This window comes from Eumetopias jubatus, unplaced genomic scaffold (genome assembly GCF_037043125.1).
Source record: "Eumetopias jubatus isolate StellerSeaLion01/CBP00866 unplaced genomic scaffold, mEumJub1_p1.0 scaffold_16, whole genome shotgun sequence".
In the NCBI taxonomy this organism is placed as follows: domain Eukaryota; kingdom Metazoa; phylum Chordata; class Mammalia; order Carnivora; family Otariidae; genus Eumetopias; species Eumetopias jubatus.
The window spans coordinates 40,511,967-40,530,083 of NW_028274822.1; the positions used below are offsets into that span (position 1 = coordinate 40,511,967).

At 36.4% G+C, this 18,117-nt stretch overlaps 1 protein-coding gene across 2 annotated transcripts in view; it reads right to left on the reverse strand.

The window, feature by feature from the left end:
* The window catches only part of RNF138 (ring finger protein 138), a 36,525-nt gene that overhangs the window by 15,024 nt on the left and 3,384 nt on the right, over positions 1 to 18,117 (reverse strand). The window contains exons 3-4 of one of the 2 annotated variants that reach the window (XM_028098319.2): positions 5,381 to 5,546; positions 4,066 to 4,181 (exon numbers count right to left, since the gene is read on the reverse strand). The exons of the other annotated variant lie outside the window; for it this stretch is intronic. Coding sequence (XP_027954120.1) covers positions 4,066 to 4,181; positions 5,381 to 5,546 — 282 coding nt within the window. The remainder of the gene's footprint in view (positions 1 to 4,065; positions 4,182 to 5,380; positions 5,547 to 18,117) is intronic. 2 annotated transcript variants of the gene reach the window in all.

Consider the following 18,117-nt stretch of genomic DNA (forward strand, 5'->3'; position numbering starts at 1 on the left):
TTTAATTTACCCTGGCTTGTTAAACTATTTATATATAGAGAAAAGGGTGTCTGTTTTACTCATCCCTGTATATTCTAGAACATGTAGAGTACGCGCCCAGTAGTTTAAAAGTACAGTAAATCTATGTTGAATTAATAAAATGATCTATGGATTTATTTTGAAATTTTTTTTACTGCTGAGATAGGTACATACAAACACCACTTTAAGAATTTCCACAGCCATGGAGTTGAGTTTAAATCATCCATCTGTACTTACGAGGGAATAGTGTGAACTGTATTCTGAGAAAACACATGCTCTACTCTCAGGTAGTCCTCTGACTTTTCCGGAGTGGTCTAATGACTTTTCATAAAATGCCACCAAATCCTGCTCAGCTATTTATTATATGGCTCTGTTCTTAATCAGCAATATAAAATGTTACCTGTTCTCCAGTTACTCGACAAAGAGTAAGACCTTAAATTCTCCAAACTAAGTTGTTCATCAAAAGCTTAGCTGCTAGCAATAATCTTCATGGGGAACTGCATGAATATACAGATCCTCTCCATTCTACCACCACACCTAGATTAAGCCAGAGTATCAGAGAAAAGCCCCCGGAAGGAAAGTTTTAACAACAATAAGGAATTATCATATGTTACATTGAAGGAGGCCTTTAAATTACAGCCCCATATAACTTGTTTTGTATTTATCACAGGAAAGATGACGTTTAACTGCAGTTTCTTCTTTTGAGGATGCTATGGGCAAAATCATTTCAGTATTATTTCTTTTAGTATCAGGAATAGCTGTGTTTTTCATTAGAAACGATTTTGTTTACAATATCGCAGACTATGTTAATAACATAATGGATGCTTTCTTCTTTGAACTAGCTACTTGGAAGCTATGAAACATAGCTGATAGGATATTACAATATATTTGGCTACTAACTGAGATCTTTATATGCTGGGTATCTTCTGCCTCTCCAGATCTTCTCTCCTCCATTTTTCACCATGCTTTGTGCACTGAGAGGCTAACCTGCATCAATAGGCTCCCCTGCTTCCCACTTGGGTTCAGCCCAGCAGGCAATTGGGAGGGTAAAACAAGAGAAGAGTTAGGATATTTATTTCCCAGACTCCTTCCTAGCAAAACTGCCTCAGCTGGCTGCATTCCTCCTAACTGCTCTCTCTATACAGCTTACTTTCTCCAAGTTCTGGTATCTACTTCCTCCCCTCCCCTGCTTTGCAGACCCAGAGTACATCATTCACTACTTGTGTTTCCAGCTGCTCACATTGTGTACCCAACACCTTATTCTTTGAAAATAGTCCCTGGAATAAATTTTCCTCAAAATACCTAATTTGAGCATACTATCTGTCTCCTTCCAAGACCTTGACTATATTGGCTTCCTATCTTCTATTTCCTGCCATTAAAAAACAAAAAGGGAGGGAAAAAAAAAACCCTTTTTCCTTCCTTCACCAATTTCTGTACTAATAATTCATACACAAACCCAATGTTTCCATTACAATTAGAATTTTGCACAGGATATAAAAAGGAGTAAGACCAAGAAGCCCATTCTAGATTTTAAAAAGACAGTAAACAAATAAATATAATAAAGTGTCAGAGGGCCTAGTTGGAAAATAAAGAACAGCCGTACCAAAAGGAAGAAATTCTAGAGGACCTCGAGAAGATTTTACAGAGTGATTAACGCTTGGTCTAAATCCTCAAAGAGAAGAAAAAGTCCAGTGACTGGCAATATGCTTTGCCTTTATTAATCTATTTATTGGCTCCCAACCCAATGAGGTACCAATAGTATTATTACCATCCCCCTTTTGAAAACAGATGAGAAAACTGAGGTGCAGTTTCTTGCCAAAATCATACAATTAGTAAGTCAAAGAGCCTGGGACCCAGCCAGTCTGACTCCAAGAGTTCATTTTTTTAAAACTGCTAACTTATACTGCTTATCAAGGATGGCAAGGAAATGGTACAAATAATACAGTTTAGGTAGTTCACAGTCCTTACTGGCCCATTCAATTCAGGATGAGAAACACTACCAGGGGCCATGTTAAGTCACGGACAAGGTACAAGGAGGAAGGTATAAGGAAAGGGAGAAAGAGATCAGAACTGCACCTGTGAAATATCAACTGTGGCAATAGTATGTAGGACAGGTTAGAGGAGGACCACCAACAAAAAGACTATTGTAATAGTTCAAGTGAGAGACAATAAACACTTGAGCTAGGGAAGTGACAAAGAAGAAAAGCACAGATGAGGAATACCGCTATCAGGAATCAAACTGGATCTGAGAAGTAAGGGAGAAGGCAGCAAGACTTCTGAGAAGAAACTCTGGTCCTTTAACAAGCAGTGATTACACAAATCATACATACCAGGAACTTTGCTAAGAACTGGAGATACAATGTTAAACAAGACAAACACTACCTCACACTTAAGAATAATCTATTGGGTTAATAACAAACTGCTGAGTAATTTCAATGTACCAGAAGTACAATAATAGGGGCGCCTTGGTGGCTCAGTCGTTAAGCGTCTGCCTTCGGCTCAGGTCATGATCCCAGGGTCCTGGGATCGAGCCCCTCATCGGGCTCCCTGCTCAGCGGGAAGCCTGTTTCTCCCTCTTCCACTCCCCCTGCTTGTGTTCCCTCTCTCGCTGTGTCTCTGTGTTAAATAAATAAAATCTTTAAAAAAAAAAAAAATTTACTAATGCTCATGTACCAAAGTTTAAAAAAAAAAAAAAGAAGTACAATAACAAAGGAAGCACAGGGATGAAGGAACGTCGTTTTTTTTTTTTAAATTACAAAATAGGAGTGACCCATTTCATTCAATGACACTAAGCCAAGTAAAATGAGAATTGCAGACTAGGCAATCAAAAAATTACTAAAGACCAGAACAGTTTTATATGAGGAATAGAGAAGCTTACTGTATGAGTGCTTAAGAGTGGTTAATTACTGAAAATTAGCAACACATGAAATGAAATGCTACTGAAATGAAATCTTAAGAGACTCTGCTTAACACAGTCTCCTGGTAGCCTTTCTACACTATTGCCAATCCTGCCTTTCCTTACACAACTACGTGTGTACTTGCTATTATTTGAGTGTTTAAAACTAAGCACTTCCTTATCTAGGGATACATGCATAGGTGGTAAAATTACAAAGAAAAGCAAGGGAATGAATAACCTAAAAAGAGGAGAATGGTTACCTCTGGGAGTATGTGGTTCAAAAGGATATGGGCTCACAAGAAGATTCTAAGACCCTAAAGAATGTTCTACTTTTTAATCTGGGTTATAGTGGGTAACTGGTTATTTGTTTTATCACTATTTTAAAAATCATACGTGTACATTTTGGTCATTACTCTGTGTAAAGTACATTTCATAAAAATATTTAATATATATACATCGGAGGCAATAAGATAAAAGCAAACCAAAATCTAGTTTAAAAAAGGGGGGGACTAAAATAGAACTAAGAATTTAATATACATCTCACTTTTATATGACATTTTATTATGAGAATTAAAATTTCGAACAACTCTCTCAGATAGCAAAACAAAAAAAGATTTTAGTTGAAAAGGATTTTTAGTTTTCAATTTCAGTTGCAAAAGAAAACAGCCTTCAACTCTGTTTTTTATTCAAAGGAATGTAGATTTTTTTAAAATTATTTTTAAATGACATAAGCTTAAGTATATCATAAAGATGCTCTCCCAGATGAAATCTTACAGGAGTTAAACAAGCTTGAAGACAAATGTTATAGATCTGTTACTTGGCAAAATACTTTAAACACACATACATACCCCAAAACAAAAAACACCTTATCATATAGTTCCCCAAACAATTCCATTTCAACTATAAAAATTCACTTTTTAAGAATAAATATTGCTGGGGCGCCTGGGTGGCTCAGTCGTTAAGCGTCTGCCTTCGGCTCAGGTCATGATCCCAGGGTCCTGGGACCAAGCCCCGCATTGGGTTCCCTGCTCCGCGGAAAGCCTGCTTCTCCCTCTCCCACTCCCCCTGCTTGTGTTCCCTCTCTTGCTATGTCTCTCTGTCAAATAAATAAATAAAATCTTTAAAAAAAAAAAAGAATAAATATTGCTTACCTGTTCCCTACTGAATCTTGAGAGATCTGAAAGTTTGGAATGATAGAGGAAACACCATATTCATCTTGATACTTCTTACAAGATTTGTAATGATGTCTCATGCGATAGAATTTAATCTGTAAATTATTGATCAAAATGTAATGTGACATTCAATTTCAAATAGAAGTCATAAGATCTGAGATACTGTCAATAGGAGAAAAGCAAGATAAACATAACCAACTAAATATTCCATTTAAACAAGATTTTTTTTTTTAAGTAAATGATTTCTTAAGTAGAAGCTGAAAATAAGTTTCTGTCTGTTAGATGCAGATGTGAACTCACTGCAAAAAATACTAACAAATAATTTTACACTTGAAACTATGCTACTAAAAATAGACCAAAAAAAGTACATCAAAAGCAGTAATAAGTTTGCCTTATGGTACTGGGCATTTCTTTATTCTTTATTGCAACCTGGCAGAGTTAGAAAGTGCTTTAAAAAAAATTACGTTCCCAGGTTAACACCTGGAACATTTTTCAGTTTCTCACTGAGGAGTAGAGCCTGAATCTCTCAAGTGTATTTTCCAGCTTCACTTCATTGCCCTGTCAGTTAACAACTCCCTCAAAGAGATGGAAAAGCAGATCTGACTTGTGTGAATGCATGAAATAGCAACTGGTTTTGCTCACTGACTTTATTAGCTGTTTGAAAAAGTGGCTGCAATATATCCATGAACACATGGATATACTCAAAGGCTAACCACCCCTCACTATTTCACTCCCTCTTCAAATGAATAGAAATAAAATCCAGACTGGAGAATTAATACCAGTTATTTGCCAACACCTAATTTTCTCACCTGTTCCTTAAAACTTAGTTTTCTGCAAAATATTCTGTGATTTCTTAAACACATAAATACACAAGTAAAGTGGGCAGCTAGAGAGTTCCTTGACTACATAAATCCATTTGGCCCATTTCTATGTACAAAATTGCAATAAGGATGCTGCTACTATCACAATTTGTACCAAAATGGGGTTTAAATAAGTTAAATGCCAGTTTATTCATTTTAGTTCATTTAGTAGGTAATTAATGAGCAATTACTTTGAGAAAAACGCCATGCAGAAAATTATGACAAATTCACAGACTGTATCTTTCAGTCTCTATTCTCAATAAGATTATGATCTATTAAGATCTATAATCAGATTTTTTGGCCTTTCTACCCAATTTAAGTAACTTCTTTCACTTCAAACCAGCACCTACCAAGAAAACTCAAACAGGAATTTGATTTTCAAAGTAGAGTAGAACCTTCATTTTCAAAGAAGAGCTATGTCACATTTACTCTACCTGTTTTGCACAGCATCTGCAGCTACCAGAAAACTTCCTCATGATATTTTCAAGGTCTAAGGCCCGTTCAGGACATGCTCTCTCTCTTCTAGTCACATTTCCACGACAGAGGGGACAATGTATTCCGCTTTCTCTCATTGCAGTCAGGAAACATTTTCTACAGAAACTAAACCAAACATTTGTACATGTTAACTACAGAAAAAAGACTTTTCATTTCTATGATTAAACACACTCAAGTGGTTATAGATTTATATTCAGGCTAAATGAGTTAGGCTACTCATATGTACATAACTTGCAGAATTTTAAAAACTATACATGTATTTCTCCAAGTCTAAGGCTGATAATTGGACTAAATGGGAATATAAAGGAAACTACACTCAATTATGCTTTAAACTTTTTAACATAATATATGAATAAGAAGTATTAACACTACATAACATTATCAGAGGAAGCGTGGTACAGAGGAACGACTGGCTAATCCTGTGTCATTTGTAGTAGTGTGATCTTAGGCAACACATCGCGCAACACTGGATCTCCATTTCCTCCCCTTATAAAATGAAAGAATAGACCACATCAGCTTTTGTCTCAAACTGATGTACTTTGAGATATTCCACAAGCTGTGAATAGGTCCACCACCTATTTCCACAAAATTGTGCACAAACTGATTTGGGAAGCTCTAGGATAAACAAAGTTTCTCTGCTAAGGAAAACGTTAAGTATTACCCAAACTTATGTTGTGAGGAAATATGAAAATTTCCCACAACAGTGTGCAAACGGAACAGAATTTGAGAAATATTTAAGGACACTTCCAGCTCTAAATTTATCTCTAAACATTCTAATTAGAACCAAACTCACTAAAATCTTTATTTCTTCTCTCCTAAGGCTATCAAATACCAAACTTGATCATTTTGCTTTAAAAAAAAAAAACTAGATAAATCATAGCCATCTGCATCTGGGGTCCAGAGTACACATAAATTTAATCCAATCCCCTATAAATGCAAATATTCAATCTTCTTCCTCTAACAAAAGTTGAGAGCAAATAGTGTAATAACAGATCCCAGAAAATGAGTTTCCTAATTAGCACTGAACAAGTCACTTTTCCCCTCTACAATCAGTTTCCTCATCCATAAAATACCTACAGTTGCAACTACTGTTCAAAGGATTAAAATGGGTAATACAGTAAAATGCTTATCACAGTATTTTTGACAGTTACAAGTACACCATAAACAGTAGCTAATTTCACTAACATACATTTGATATGATTACCAATTAAGACCACAAATTAAAATATTAAAAATATTCATCCTAGTAAAAAAAAATTCATCAAGAAAATGCAAAGTAAACACGGCTGAGATACCATCTTTCAGCTGTCAAACTAAAAACTAGCTTTAAAAATAATAACCAGTATTAGAAAAGATATAAAGAAATGAGTACTCTAAATTTCTGGGTAACAATTTGTCAGTATTATCAAAATCCTTAAAGAGAGGGCATCCCAAAAGTCTGAGTGCCACTTAGAGCTTTAATAATTTCAGAAAGTATAAAAACTACAGTTACAAAACCATCATTTGTAAGTTCAATTGTTAAAAACTGAAATTTAATTGTCTATATATTTTGTAAATTTTGAATAATAAATTTTTAACTTAAATTCTTTGTTTTAGTCAGTGTTTGCATTCTGTAATCAAAGGGACTATAAAAGAGAAAAAAAAAGAAGGATGAGTCAGGAAAAAAAAAAAAAGGCAAGACCAACTGGGGCAATAGTCTAGACCATGAAAGGTCTGCACTAAGGCAGGGGTAGGAGAACAGAGGATCTCTATTCTGAGACACAGTTCTCACTTCCTGACTGTGTATATAGGGAGCCTCTTATGTTAACAAAATCAACAGAATGTTATGACAATTACTTGTGGGGGGATAAGAAAGATAAGAATTTCTAACCTAGAACACTGAGTAAAAGGCGACTGGATTAACCAAGTTAAGAAATATTGGAAGAGTTGGTCTGACAGAGGAAGACGGGTGCAAGTTCAAAGTACCTACAAAAATCTCAATGCATGATATCCAGTGAACAATTGGAAATACAGATCTGGAAATCAGGGAGAAAAATATGGAGAGCAGTGCAAGTGCAAAGAACACTAAAGAAACAATCTAGAGAAGTATAAACATTTAAAGGAGTGTTGAGAGGAAGAGCCAAAGAAAAAGATTAAGTAATACTAGATAAGCCAAGTCTAATAAGCTATCAAAGAGAAAAAATAAAAAGATGAAGGTAAAACTGTCACCAAATTATTAAGCTAAACTTTTCTCTTTAAATAAGGAATCAGGGGCGCCTGGGTGGCTCAGATGGTTAGGCGTCTGCCTTCGGCTCAGGTCGTGATCCCAGGGTCCTGGGATCAAGTCCCGCATCGGGCTCCCTGCTCAGTGGGGAGCCTGCTTCTCCCTCTGCCTCTCTCTCTCTCTCTCTCTGTCTCTCATGAATAAATAAAAAAAAATCTAAAAAATAAAAAAATTAAATAAATAAAAAAGGAATAAAAAACTGTCAACAAAAGTTCATACCAGCAAAATTCATTACAAAGAGATAATCATGCATAAAAATGATACTTGAAAGAAATGAAGTAGAACACTATTAGAAGGCAAATCAGTCAATATGCTGGCTAATTTAACAATTAATTATAAATAAAACATAAACATAGAATATTAAAAGATCTTGAACAACCAAGATGCACAAATGAACACTGTATTTACAGGAAGGGGATAAAATAAAGCAAAGTTTTAAAGCCCACTCATTGATTCAATAACTAAAATAGTAAAAATGTGGTAACACCACATACCAACCAGAATGACTAAAATGAAAAAGGTGGAAAATACAAAGTGTTGAGGAGGATGTGAGCCAACCTAAACTCCCATTTGATCTATTAGAATGCAAACTGATACAACCATTTGGTAAACTGACAGTATCCACTATAACCCAGTCATTCCATTCTAAGGTTTATACCCAATAGAACTGCAATATATGATCAGAAGAAATTTCTAAAAAGTTCACAGCCACACTATGGTAATAGCCAAAAGCTGAAAATTATACAAACGTCCATCAACAGAAGAATGAATAAATTGTAGCATATTCATAAAATTAAAACTATAAGATACTATAGTGAGAATAAATATGGATGAATATAATGTTAAGCTAAAGGAGCCAGATGTAAAAGAGCACAACTATATGATTCTCTTTTTATAAAGTACAAAACATGCTTAAATGTTGAATGAATTTTTACTAAAAAGGAGAAACAGATACAGTAATTTCTATTTGCCACTTTCAAAAATATTGGCAATGGCTACAAAAACAAGACTTAAAGGCATAAAATATAGAAAAGCAAGAAATAAAAATCACTTTAGAAGACAAAACTGTTTTGTTAGAAAATACTCAATTAGCCCCCAAAATTATAACACATAACAACTGTACAACACAAACTCTCCAAATATTAATTACATTACTAAAGATTATTGATAGTGTCAAAAAATGAAAAATATTCATATAAAAAACTAAAAAAAGTAGTCAGGTTTAAAATTAGCTTAGGACTTTGTATTCAAAATGCAAACAATAAATGAAGAAACAAAAATTTCTAGTGGAAATACACGTAATAAAGTAATAAAGGCAAAACAGGACTTTATTAAATAGATACTGAAATGTCTTAAAGACTGGCAAAAATACATCTTAAAAAGCAAAAATGATTGGGGTGCCTGCTGGAGCAACTGGTAGAGCACATGACTCGAACTCGGGTTATGAGTTCAAGCCTCATGTATGGCACAGAATTTACTTAAAATTTAAAAAAAAAATTTAAAGGGCGCCTGGGTGGCTCAGTTGGTTAAGCGACTGCCTTCGGCTCAGGTCATGATCCTGGAGTCCCGGGATCGAGTCCCACATCGGGCTCCCTGCTCAGCGGGGAGTCTGTTTCTCCCTCTGACCCTCTTCCCTCTCGTGCTATCTCCCATTCTCTCTCTCTCAAATAAATAAAATCTTTAAAAAAAATAATAAAAAAATAAAAATTTAAAGCAAAAACGATTAACAAATGTGCAAAAAGTAATTTAATGGAAGAAAAGATAGACTTCAATAAATGATGCTAGAGCAATCGGACGTCTATAGGCACAAAAATGAACCTCAATCTCAGTCGGCCACCTTATACAAAAATTAACTTGAAACAGGTCAGACTGTAGTAAACTGGGAAATTGCCATACAAAAATATATTCACTTTCTAATGCCCAGAACAAGTGAATATTACCTTATATTACAACAGCTCTGATTAAAGTTAAGGATTTGGGGATGGGGAAATTAGCTGGGATTATCCAGATGGGTCCTAAATGCCATCACAAGTGTCTTTGTAAGAGAGGCAAAGGGAGATTTGACACAGACATACAGGAGAAGGCCATGTTCAGATGAAAGGAGAGATTAGAATGGTGTGGCTAGAATGGTGTGGCCTCCAGGACCTCAGGACACCTTTGCCACACCTTGACTTGGGCTCAATGAAATTAGTTTCAGACTTCTACCCTCCAGAATTATGAGAAAATAAATTTCTGGGGATGCCTGGGTGGCTCAGTCGGTTAAGCTTCTGCCTTCAGCTCAGGTCACGATCCCCGCAATGGAGTCGCCCATCAGGCTCCTCGCTCAGCGGGGAGTCTGCTTCTCCCTCTGCCTGCCAATCCCCCCTGCTTATACTCTCCCTCTCTGGCAAATAAATAAATAAATAAAATCTTTAAAAAAAAAAAAGAAAGAAAAGAAATTTCTGTTATTAGAAGGCACCAAGGATGTGCTAATTTGTTACAGCAGCCCTAGGAAACTAATACACAGTTAAATGTAAAACATTAAACTACAAAACTTTTAGGAAAAAAATGGGAGAAAATATTCACAATACAGAGTTAGATTTAATGTTAGAAGCACATCCTAAATAGAAAAAATTGATAAAGTGGACTTCACAAAAATTAAGAACATTTGCTAAGCAAAAAGACTCTACTAAAAAGAAAAAGAAACTATAGACTAGAAGGAAACATTTATAAATCACTTATCTAGCAAAAGTATAGTATCTAGAATATATAAAGAAGTCTCAAAGCTCAACAGTGAAAAAGCAAACAACCTAGGGGTGCCTGAGTGGCTCAGGTGGTTGAGCTTCCTACTCTTGATTTTGGCTCAGGTTGTGATCTCCGGGTCCTGAGATCAACCCCCATGTGATGGGTTCCATGCTCAGCAGTGAGTCTGCTAGAGATTCTCTCTCTCCCTTTGCCCCTCCCCCACTCACTCTCAGTCGTTCTCTCAAATAAATAAATACTTTTTTTTTTTTAAAAGCAATCTATGGGGTGCCTGGGTGGCTCAGTCGGTTAAGCATCTGCCTTCGGCTTGGGTCCTGGGATCAAGTCCCACGTCGGGCTCCCTGCTCAGTGGGGAGTCTGCTTCTCCCTCTGCCTGCCGCTCCCCCTGCTTGTGCACATGCTCGCTCTCTCTCTATATATATAAATAAATAAAATCTTAAAAAAATAAAAAGGCAATCTAATTAAACCACAGGCAAAAGACATGAAGAGACAAGATTTTACATTAAGACTCTACAGATGATAAATAAGCACACAAAAAGATGTTCAACATCATTAGCCTTTATATACTAAAAACAAATACCGTATGATTTCACTCATATGTGGAATTTAAGAAACAAATGAGCATGGGGAAAAGAAGAGAAAGGGGAAAACCAAGAAGCAGACTCTTAACTAGAGAACAACTAATGGTTACTAAAGGGGAGGTTAGCGGGGGACGGGTTAAACAGGTGATGAGTATTAAGGAGTGCACTTGTTGTGATGAGCAATGGATGTTGTATGGAAGTGTTGAATTACTATAGCGTACACCTGAAACTAATATTACAGTTTGTTGCCTAACTAGAATTTAAATAAAAGCTTAATAAATAAACAAAAATTTTAAAAAAGAAGTCAAATATACTAAAAAGGTTTTTTAAAACAGTGGAAAAAGAATGCCCTTGAAGAAATACTGAAGTGAAATGAATAAGAATGGCAAATTAAGATTCAAAAGCACACACACTAAATATTTCAGATTCCAAGTGGGTCCAAAAGTTGGAAAAAATTTTTAAGAGATTCAACAAATAAAGTTGAATATCATCATAACCTTAAGGAGAATCAAATATCTTAAATCTGAATGTATAAGATGTAATAATACACAAAAGGAAAGCACTAAATAGAAAAACAATTTAAAGTTTAAGTAATAAATATACAATAATCACTGAAATATAGCCAAAGAAATGATCACAATATACTTAAGAGCACTCTGTGAATAGTAAAAATATAAATTTAATATAGAAAAATGCATACAGCCTTGCTAGCAACTAAAAAAACTAGATTTTAAAGTGACCTCTAGAGGGCGCCTGGGTGGCTCAGTCGTTAAGCGTCTGCCTTCGGCTCAGGTCACGATCCCAGCGTCCTGGGATCGAGTCCCACATCGGGCTCCCTGCCCGGCAGGAAGCCTATTTCTCCCTCTCCCAGTCCCCCTGCTTGTGTTCCTGCTCTCGCTATCGCTGTCTCTGTCAAATAAATAAATAAACTTTAGAAGAAAAAAAAAGTGACCTCTAGAAACCATTTTGAGGGGCGCCTGGGTAGCTCATTCGGTTAAGTATCTGCCATCGGCTCAGGTCATGATCCCAGGGTCCTGGGACAGAGTCCCCCATCAGACTCCCTGCTCAGCGGGGAGTCCGCTTCTCCCTCTCCCTCTTCCCCCTGCTTGTGCATGCCCTCTCCCTCTCTCTCAATAAAATATTTTAAAAAATAGACACCATTTTGAACTTTATTTTTTTTAAAGATTTTATTTATTTGGGAGAGAGAGAGAGCTCCCAGGAGCGGGGGGAAGGGGCAAAGGGAGAAGGAAAAGCTGATTCCCCACTGAGCAGGGAGCCCTACAAGGGGCTCAATCCCAGGACCCTGAGATCATGACCTGAGCTGAAGGCAGACGCTTAACCAACTGAGCTACCCGAGCGCCCCCATTTTAAACCTTATTAAATTAGCATAAAATGCTAAAAAAAAAAAGTAGGCAAAGATGTTGGAATACAGATATACTTTTATAGTACTAAGGGCATTTTGCAAGTTACCCCAATTTTGTGGCAAGGATTATATTTATACAAACAACAGTAACTATTTATTGAGTACTTAAAATGTGATAGGCAGAGTTCCAGATACATTATATTATAATCTTGAGTTCTTTTAAAATAACACTGTAAATATTTTAAATGGTCTTTTTTTTTTTTTTTACATTGAGGAAACTAAGGCTTAAAAAATGAAAAGTTTAGAAACCTGTAAGAGGCTGAAGGCTAAAAGATATTTCTTCATTAAAATACAAGGCCCTGTGTGTTCCCTCTACTTCGGGGTCTTTGCCTAGAATGTTCCCTCTCCCCAGAATATTCTATACACAAATACAGCCCTCCACAAATTAACACCTACACATCACTTAGATCTCAGAAAGGGTCTTTGATTACCTACCCATCCACCCATCAACCACCCCAGATCTGGTCTCCTTCTTATTCTCTCTCTCTCTCTCTCCCAGAACCTGAGAGTTTGTAATTACAAGTTTATCCAAGTGTTTATTTGAATTAAAATACATCTTACCAACAACAGCTTCAAGGGCAAGTATCATATCTATCTGTTCACCACTGTATGCCCAGCACTATAAGCCAGCTGAGCACCTAGGAGGCATTCATTAATATTTGTTAAAGCAATGAATGTCAACTTACCTTAATCCCAAAACTGTTAAATCACTTAACTCAATGACAGAATCCAGTTTTCAAATCAAAACCATAGGCACCTGCCATGTACAAAACACTCCCCTAGAGCTGCAATCATCCTTGTGTGACAGAGCTGACAAATTCCCTTGTATTTACCCTTTGACCCAGCAATTTCACTTGCGAGAATTTATCTTACAGGAAAAAACTCTCACATTTGAAATGGTATTTATACAAGTTTAATCACTGCAGCAAAAGATTAGCAACAACCTAAGTGTTCATCAATATAAAATTGGATAAATAATGATACATCAAACAGAGACACCTGGGTGGCTCAGTCAGTTAAGCATCTGCCTTTGGCTCAGGCCATGATCCCAGGATCCTGGGATCAAGTCCCACAACAGGCTCTTTGCTCAGTGCAGAGCCTGCTTCTCCCTGTGCCCCTTCCCTCTCGTGTTCTCTCTCTGACAAATAAATAAAATATTAAAAAAAAAAAAAACATACATCGGGACGCCTGGGTGGCTCAGTCGGTTAAGCTTGTCTGCCTTCGGCTCAGGTCATGATCCCAGGGTCCTGGGATCAAGTCCCACATTGGGCTTCTTGCTCAGCAGGGAGCCTGCTTCTCCCTCTGCCTGCCATTCCCCTTGCTTATACCCTCTCCTTCTCGACAAATAAATAAATAAAATCTTCTAAAAAAAAGATACATCAATGTAATATTAGAACACTAAATATGTTCCATAAAGTCAGGTTTGTTGATTATAGCCCTAGCAACTACAATACTACTAGCTCATAATGGCCACTCAATGTTGGTTGAATAAATGAAGAAAACTACAACCAAAATATGTATATCTGTATTGATATAGAATGATCTCCAAAATAACATGAAAATAGCATGGTACAAAAGAATGCATATAGAATGCTGTTCTTTCTGAGAAAAACAAAAAATATTTATAACCTTGTTTATATATACATCTCTGGAAGGATATCTAAGGTAACAGTGATTATGGGAAACAGACATTATTTCCTGCTGTACCTGTAAAATGGTGAATTACAATATACTCCATTCATAATAATTCCTTTGGTATTAAATATCTGAACCAAAAAACTTGAAACCTTTCCATTTATGATTATAATCTAGCTTTTTGTGTTAGATGCTATAGTTATCAAACTAACAGTAATTTTATGCTTGTATAGCTTTTGAAAACTGTAAAACAAGATTATTATTATTCACAAACATTACCTAATTTGGCCCTTGCAACAATCCTGAAGTATGTTGCTTCTACCCATCTTATGGACAAGAAAACAGGCTGAAAAGAAGTTAAATGACTTGAGAAAGTAATACAGCTAATAAGCTATGGCCTCCCAAGACAAACTCATTCATTCCTTTACTCAATACTAAATGTGTTTGGTAGACTCCAGTAGGTAAAAAGAGATGTAGGGTGCTGCCTTTATAGAGCTTACAGTGAGAAGGACATTAGTCAAATCATCTGATTCCGTAAATGTTATGATTATAAAATGCGAAAAGTGCAAAGGAAAATTATTCAGGTCTTTTATCTCCAATTCTACCATTCCTTCCTCTGCACCACCAAGCACCAAGTTTCCCCAGATATAAAATTTGCGTATTTCTCATCTCCCTTTGGCTAGACTACTTGAATTTGCTAAACAGAACCTATTTCAAAACAAAGTAGAAGGGGAGGGAAAAAGATGCAAATCAAAATTACTAAAACTATTTTGATATATCAAAGGAGCTTGCATCTTTCGGATAGTACATTACCCAGAAACAACTTAAAAGGTTATTTTTAAGTTTCCTTCAATTTTAAACTAGCAGATGCCAGATGAATTTCTGTTCTTACCCATTCTCCTAACAAAAGGCTGATCAACAGACATTGGAAGAGAAAAACTTTCCCATCCAAAATGCTCCTGATTTTAGTATTAATTAATTAAAAATCCAGCATTTTTTTAATAGTTAAAATTTATAAGGACAAATGTCCCAAAGAGACTATCAAAAGAAAAAGGTTATAGGCGCCTAGGTGGCTCGGTCAGGTAAGTGTCCAACTCTGGATTTCCACTCAGGTCATGATCTCAGGGTTGTGAGATTGAGCCCCAGTGGGCTCACACTAAGCATGGAGCCCGCTTGGGGTTCTCTCTTACAGCACATGTAATATCATCCCACCTAGTCAATCAAATATTAATAGATAGATGACAGAAAGATAAAAATACATAAATCAGTTAAACCCATCAATCAGCCAGCCAACCTTTAGAAAGAATTAGGGTGCTGTGACTGTTTCACTTCATTCCTTACATCTTTTTGCACCCTGTATTAAGTCACATTTATAAATAGAAAAATAAAACTATTTTAATTTTGGAAAGAAAGAAAGTTGCAATTATCAAAGTAAGTTTTTGGTATTCTTGAAAATGGGTTTTTTGGTTTCTTATACTACTAAAGAATAGTTGACATAAAATGTTATATTAGTTTTAGGTGTACAACATAGTGATTGGATACATTACTCAATGTCTACCACAATAAATGTAGTCACCATCTGTCCCCACACAATATTATTACAATATTATTGACTATATTCCCTATGTTGTACTTTTCATCCCCAGGACTTATTTTGTAACTAGAAGTTGTACCTCTTAATCCCCCCTACACTTATATAGGCCATCCCCCAATGGCAACCATGAGTTTGTTCTCTGTATTTATGGGTCTATTTCTGTTTATATGTTCATTTGTTTTGTTATTTAGATTCCACACGTAAATGAAATCATATGGTATTTGTCTTTCTCTGACTTATTTTACTTAGCATAATACCTCTATAGGTCCATCCATGTTGTCACAAATGGCAAGATCTCACCCTTTTTTATGGCTGAATAATATTCCATGTGTGTCACACACGCCTACATATACATGTATATATATATATACACATCTTACTTAAAAAATCTAGCACCTTTTATCTTTCTAGTCTATAGTCAAAATCATTCCCCAAAACAACAAACTTAAGAGAAAAAAAAAATCAGAGATTTTTAGACTTAAAACTAAGTCAACCTTCTGTTACATAAGTAAATAGCATAGTTGTTTTCTAATTATGTCATTTTATAAATATTTGTCAAGAGAATCTGGATAAAGTCTTAAAATCCTTAAGAAAAAAGACAGTCTGGAGCAGCATTTATTAAATCAGCAAGAACCTACATGTCTGGCTTTAAGAATATAACAAGTCCATAGCAAGGAAGAAATTTTAAAATTATTTATTTAGAGCATGACTGCTCAAACAACAAGGTATCAATAAAGTTGTTAAAAAGACAAGAAATGTGGGGTGCCTGGGTGGCTCAGTTGCCTTTGGCTCAGGTCATGATCCCAGGGTCCTGGCTGGGACCAAGTCCCCCACCAGGCTCCCTGCGTAGCAGGGAGCCTGCTTTTCCCTCTCCCTCTGCCTCTGCCCCTCCCCACCCCACACTCCCTAGTGCACGCGAGTGCGCATGCTCTCTCTCTCTCTCTCAAATAAATAAAATCTTTAAAAATAAATAAAATAAAATAAAATGATAAGAAATATAAACTGAAAATTTAGGAACTGGACAATCCAAAGCAAGTCGATAAGCACATGCCTACATGCCCAATAAGTGAAAGCTGATTTATATTAGCTCATTTTTAAAGATGCCTCCTTACAGAGATGCCCCACAACAGATTAGATTCCATCTTTAAGGGGCACCTGGATGGCTTAGCCGTTTAAGCATCTGCCTTCGGCTGAGGTCATGATCCCAGGGTCTTAGAATTGAGCTCCTTGCCCAGCGGCAAACCTGCTTGTCCCTCTCCCTCTGCCCTTCCTCCTGCCCCTTGCTCTCTTTCTCTCTCTCTCTCTCTAGTAAATAAATAAATTCTTTAAAAAAAAAAAAGATTCCATCTTTAAGAGTTTGGCAAGGCATCAACTTATTACATGTAATTTTCATTGTGATGGAGCTTACTTTTAACCATGTACAAAAGTTATTCCCTTAACCACTCAAAACAGGAAAGAGGAGAGGTTTGGTTCAAAGAGCCTTTGAAGATTACAAATGAAAACACCGGAAGAAATATCTTACTATGCCAGTTTGTACCTTCTTCTGAAACCTTACTTTGAATACCTGCTCAACTTTAATATTCCTTTTTTTAAAAGATTTTATTTATTTATTAGAAAGAGAGAGAGAACATGAGCAGGGGAGAGGGGCAAAGGGTGAGGGAGAAGCAGGCTCCCCGCTGAGCAGGGAGCCAGACATGGACATGGGGCTCAATCCCAGGACCCTGGAATCACGACCAGAGCTGAAGGCAGATGCTTAACCCATTGAGCCATCCAGGCACTCCTCAACTTTAATATTCTTAATTCAGCTTTACTTGCTTTTTAAAATACTACATCTGATCACTCTAAGGTAACTAACACTGCTTCCTTAAAATTCTTCTGTTTCCATACAGTCACACTCTATGCTAGATTTCTTCCTATCCTGTCCATTCCTTCTCAGACTGTACTTTTCTCCACTCCAGATTTAAATATGCATTCTCCAGCACTTGTCCTATCTAGGCCCTCTGCTATCTTCCAACTTACAGACCTCCCTCAGTGGCTACATCCATATTCACAGCTTTAGTTCCATGTATTCCAGATCCACATACATACACTGAACTACTGGGCATCATCAAATCTTACATTGATTTCCTCAAAATGTCAGGAATCTCTCCTCTCCATTCCCACTATCATTACCTTAATTCGGGTTCTAACCATTCTCTCTCTGACACAGCAATGAATCATCTCCTCACTAGTCTCACTACTACACCAAGCTGGGTCCTGCTACTAAAGCAAACTTTCTAAAATTGAAACGTGATCATGCTGCTTCTCTGCCAAAAATTACTGAATAGGTCTCTATGGCTTTCAAGAAAAAGCTCAAATTGGCTTACACGGAAAGTTCCTGCCAATACCTCTAAACTCTATCTCTACTACACTCATCCTTTGGCTTCAGCCTGGAAACA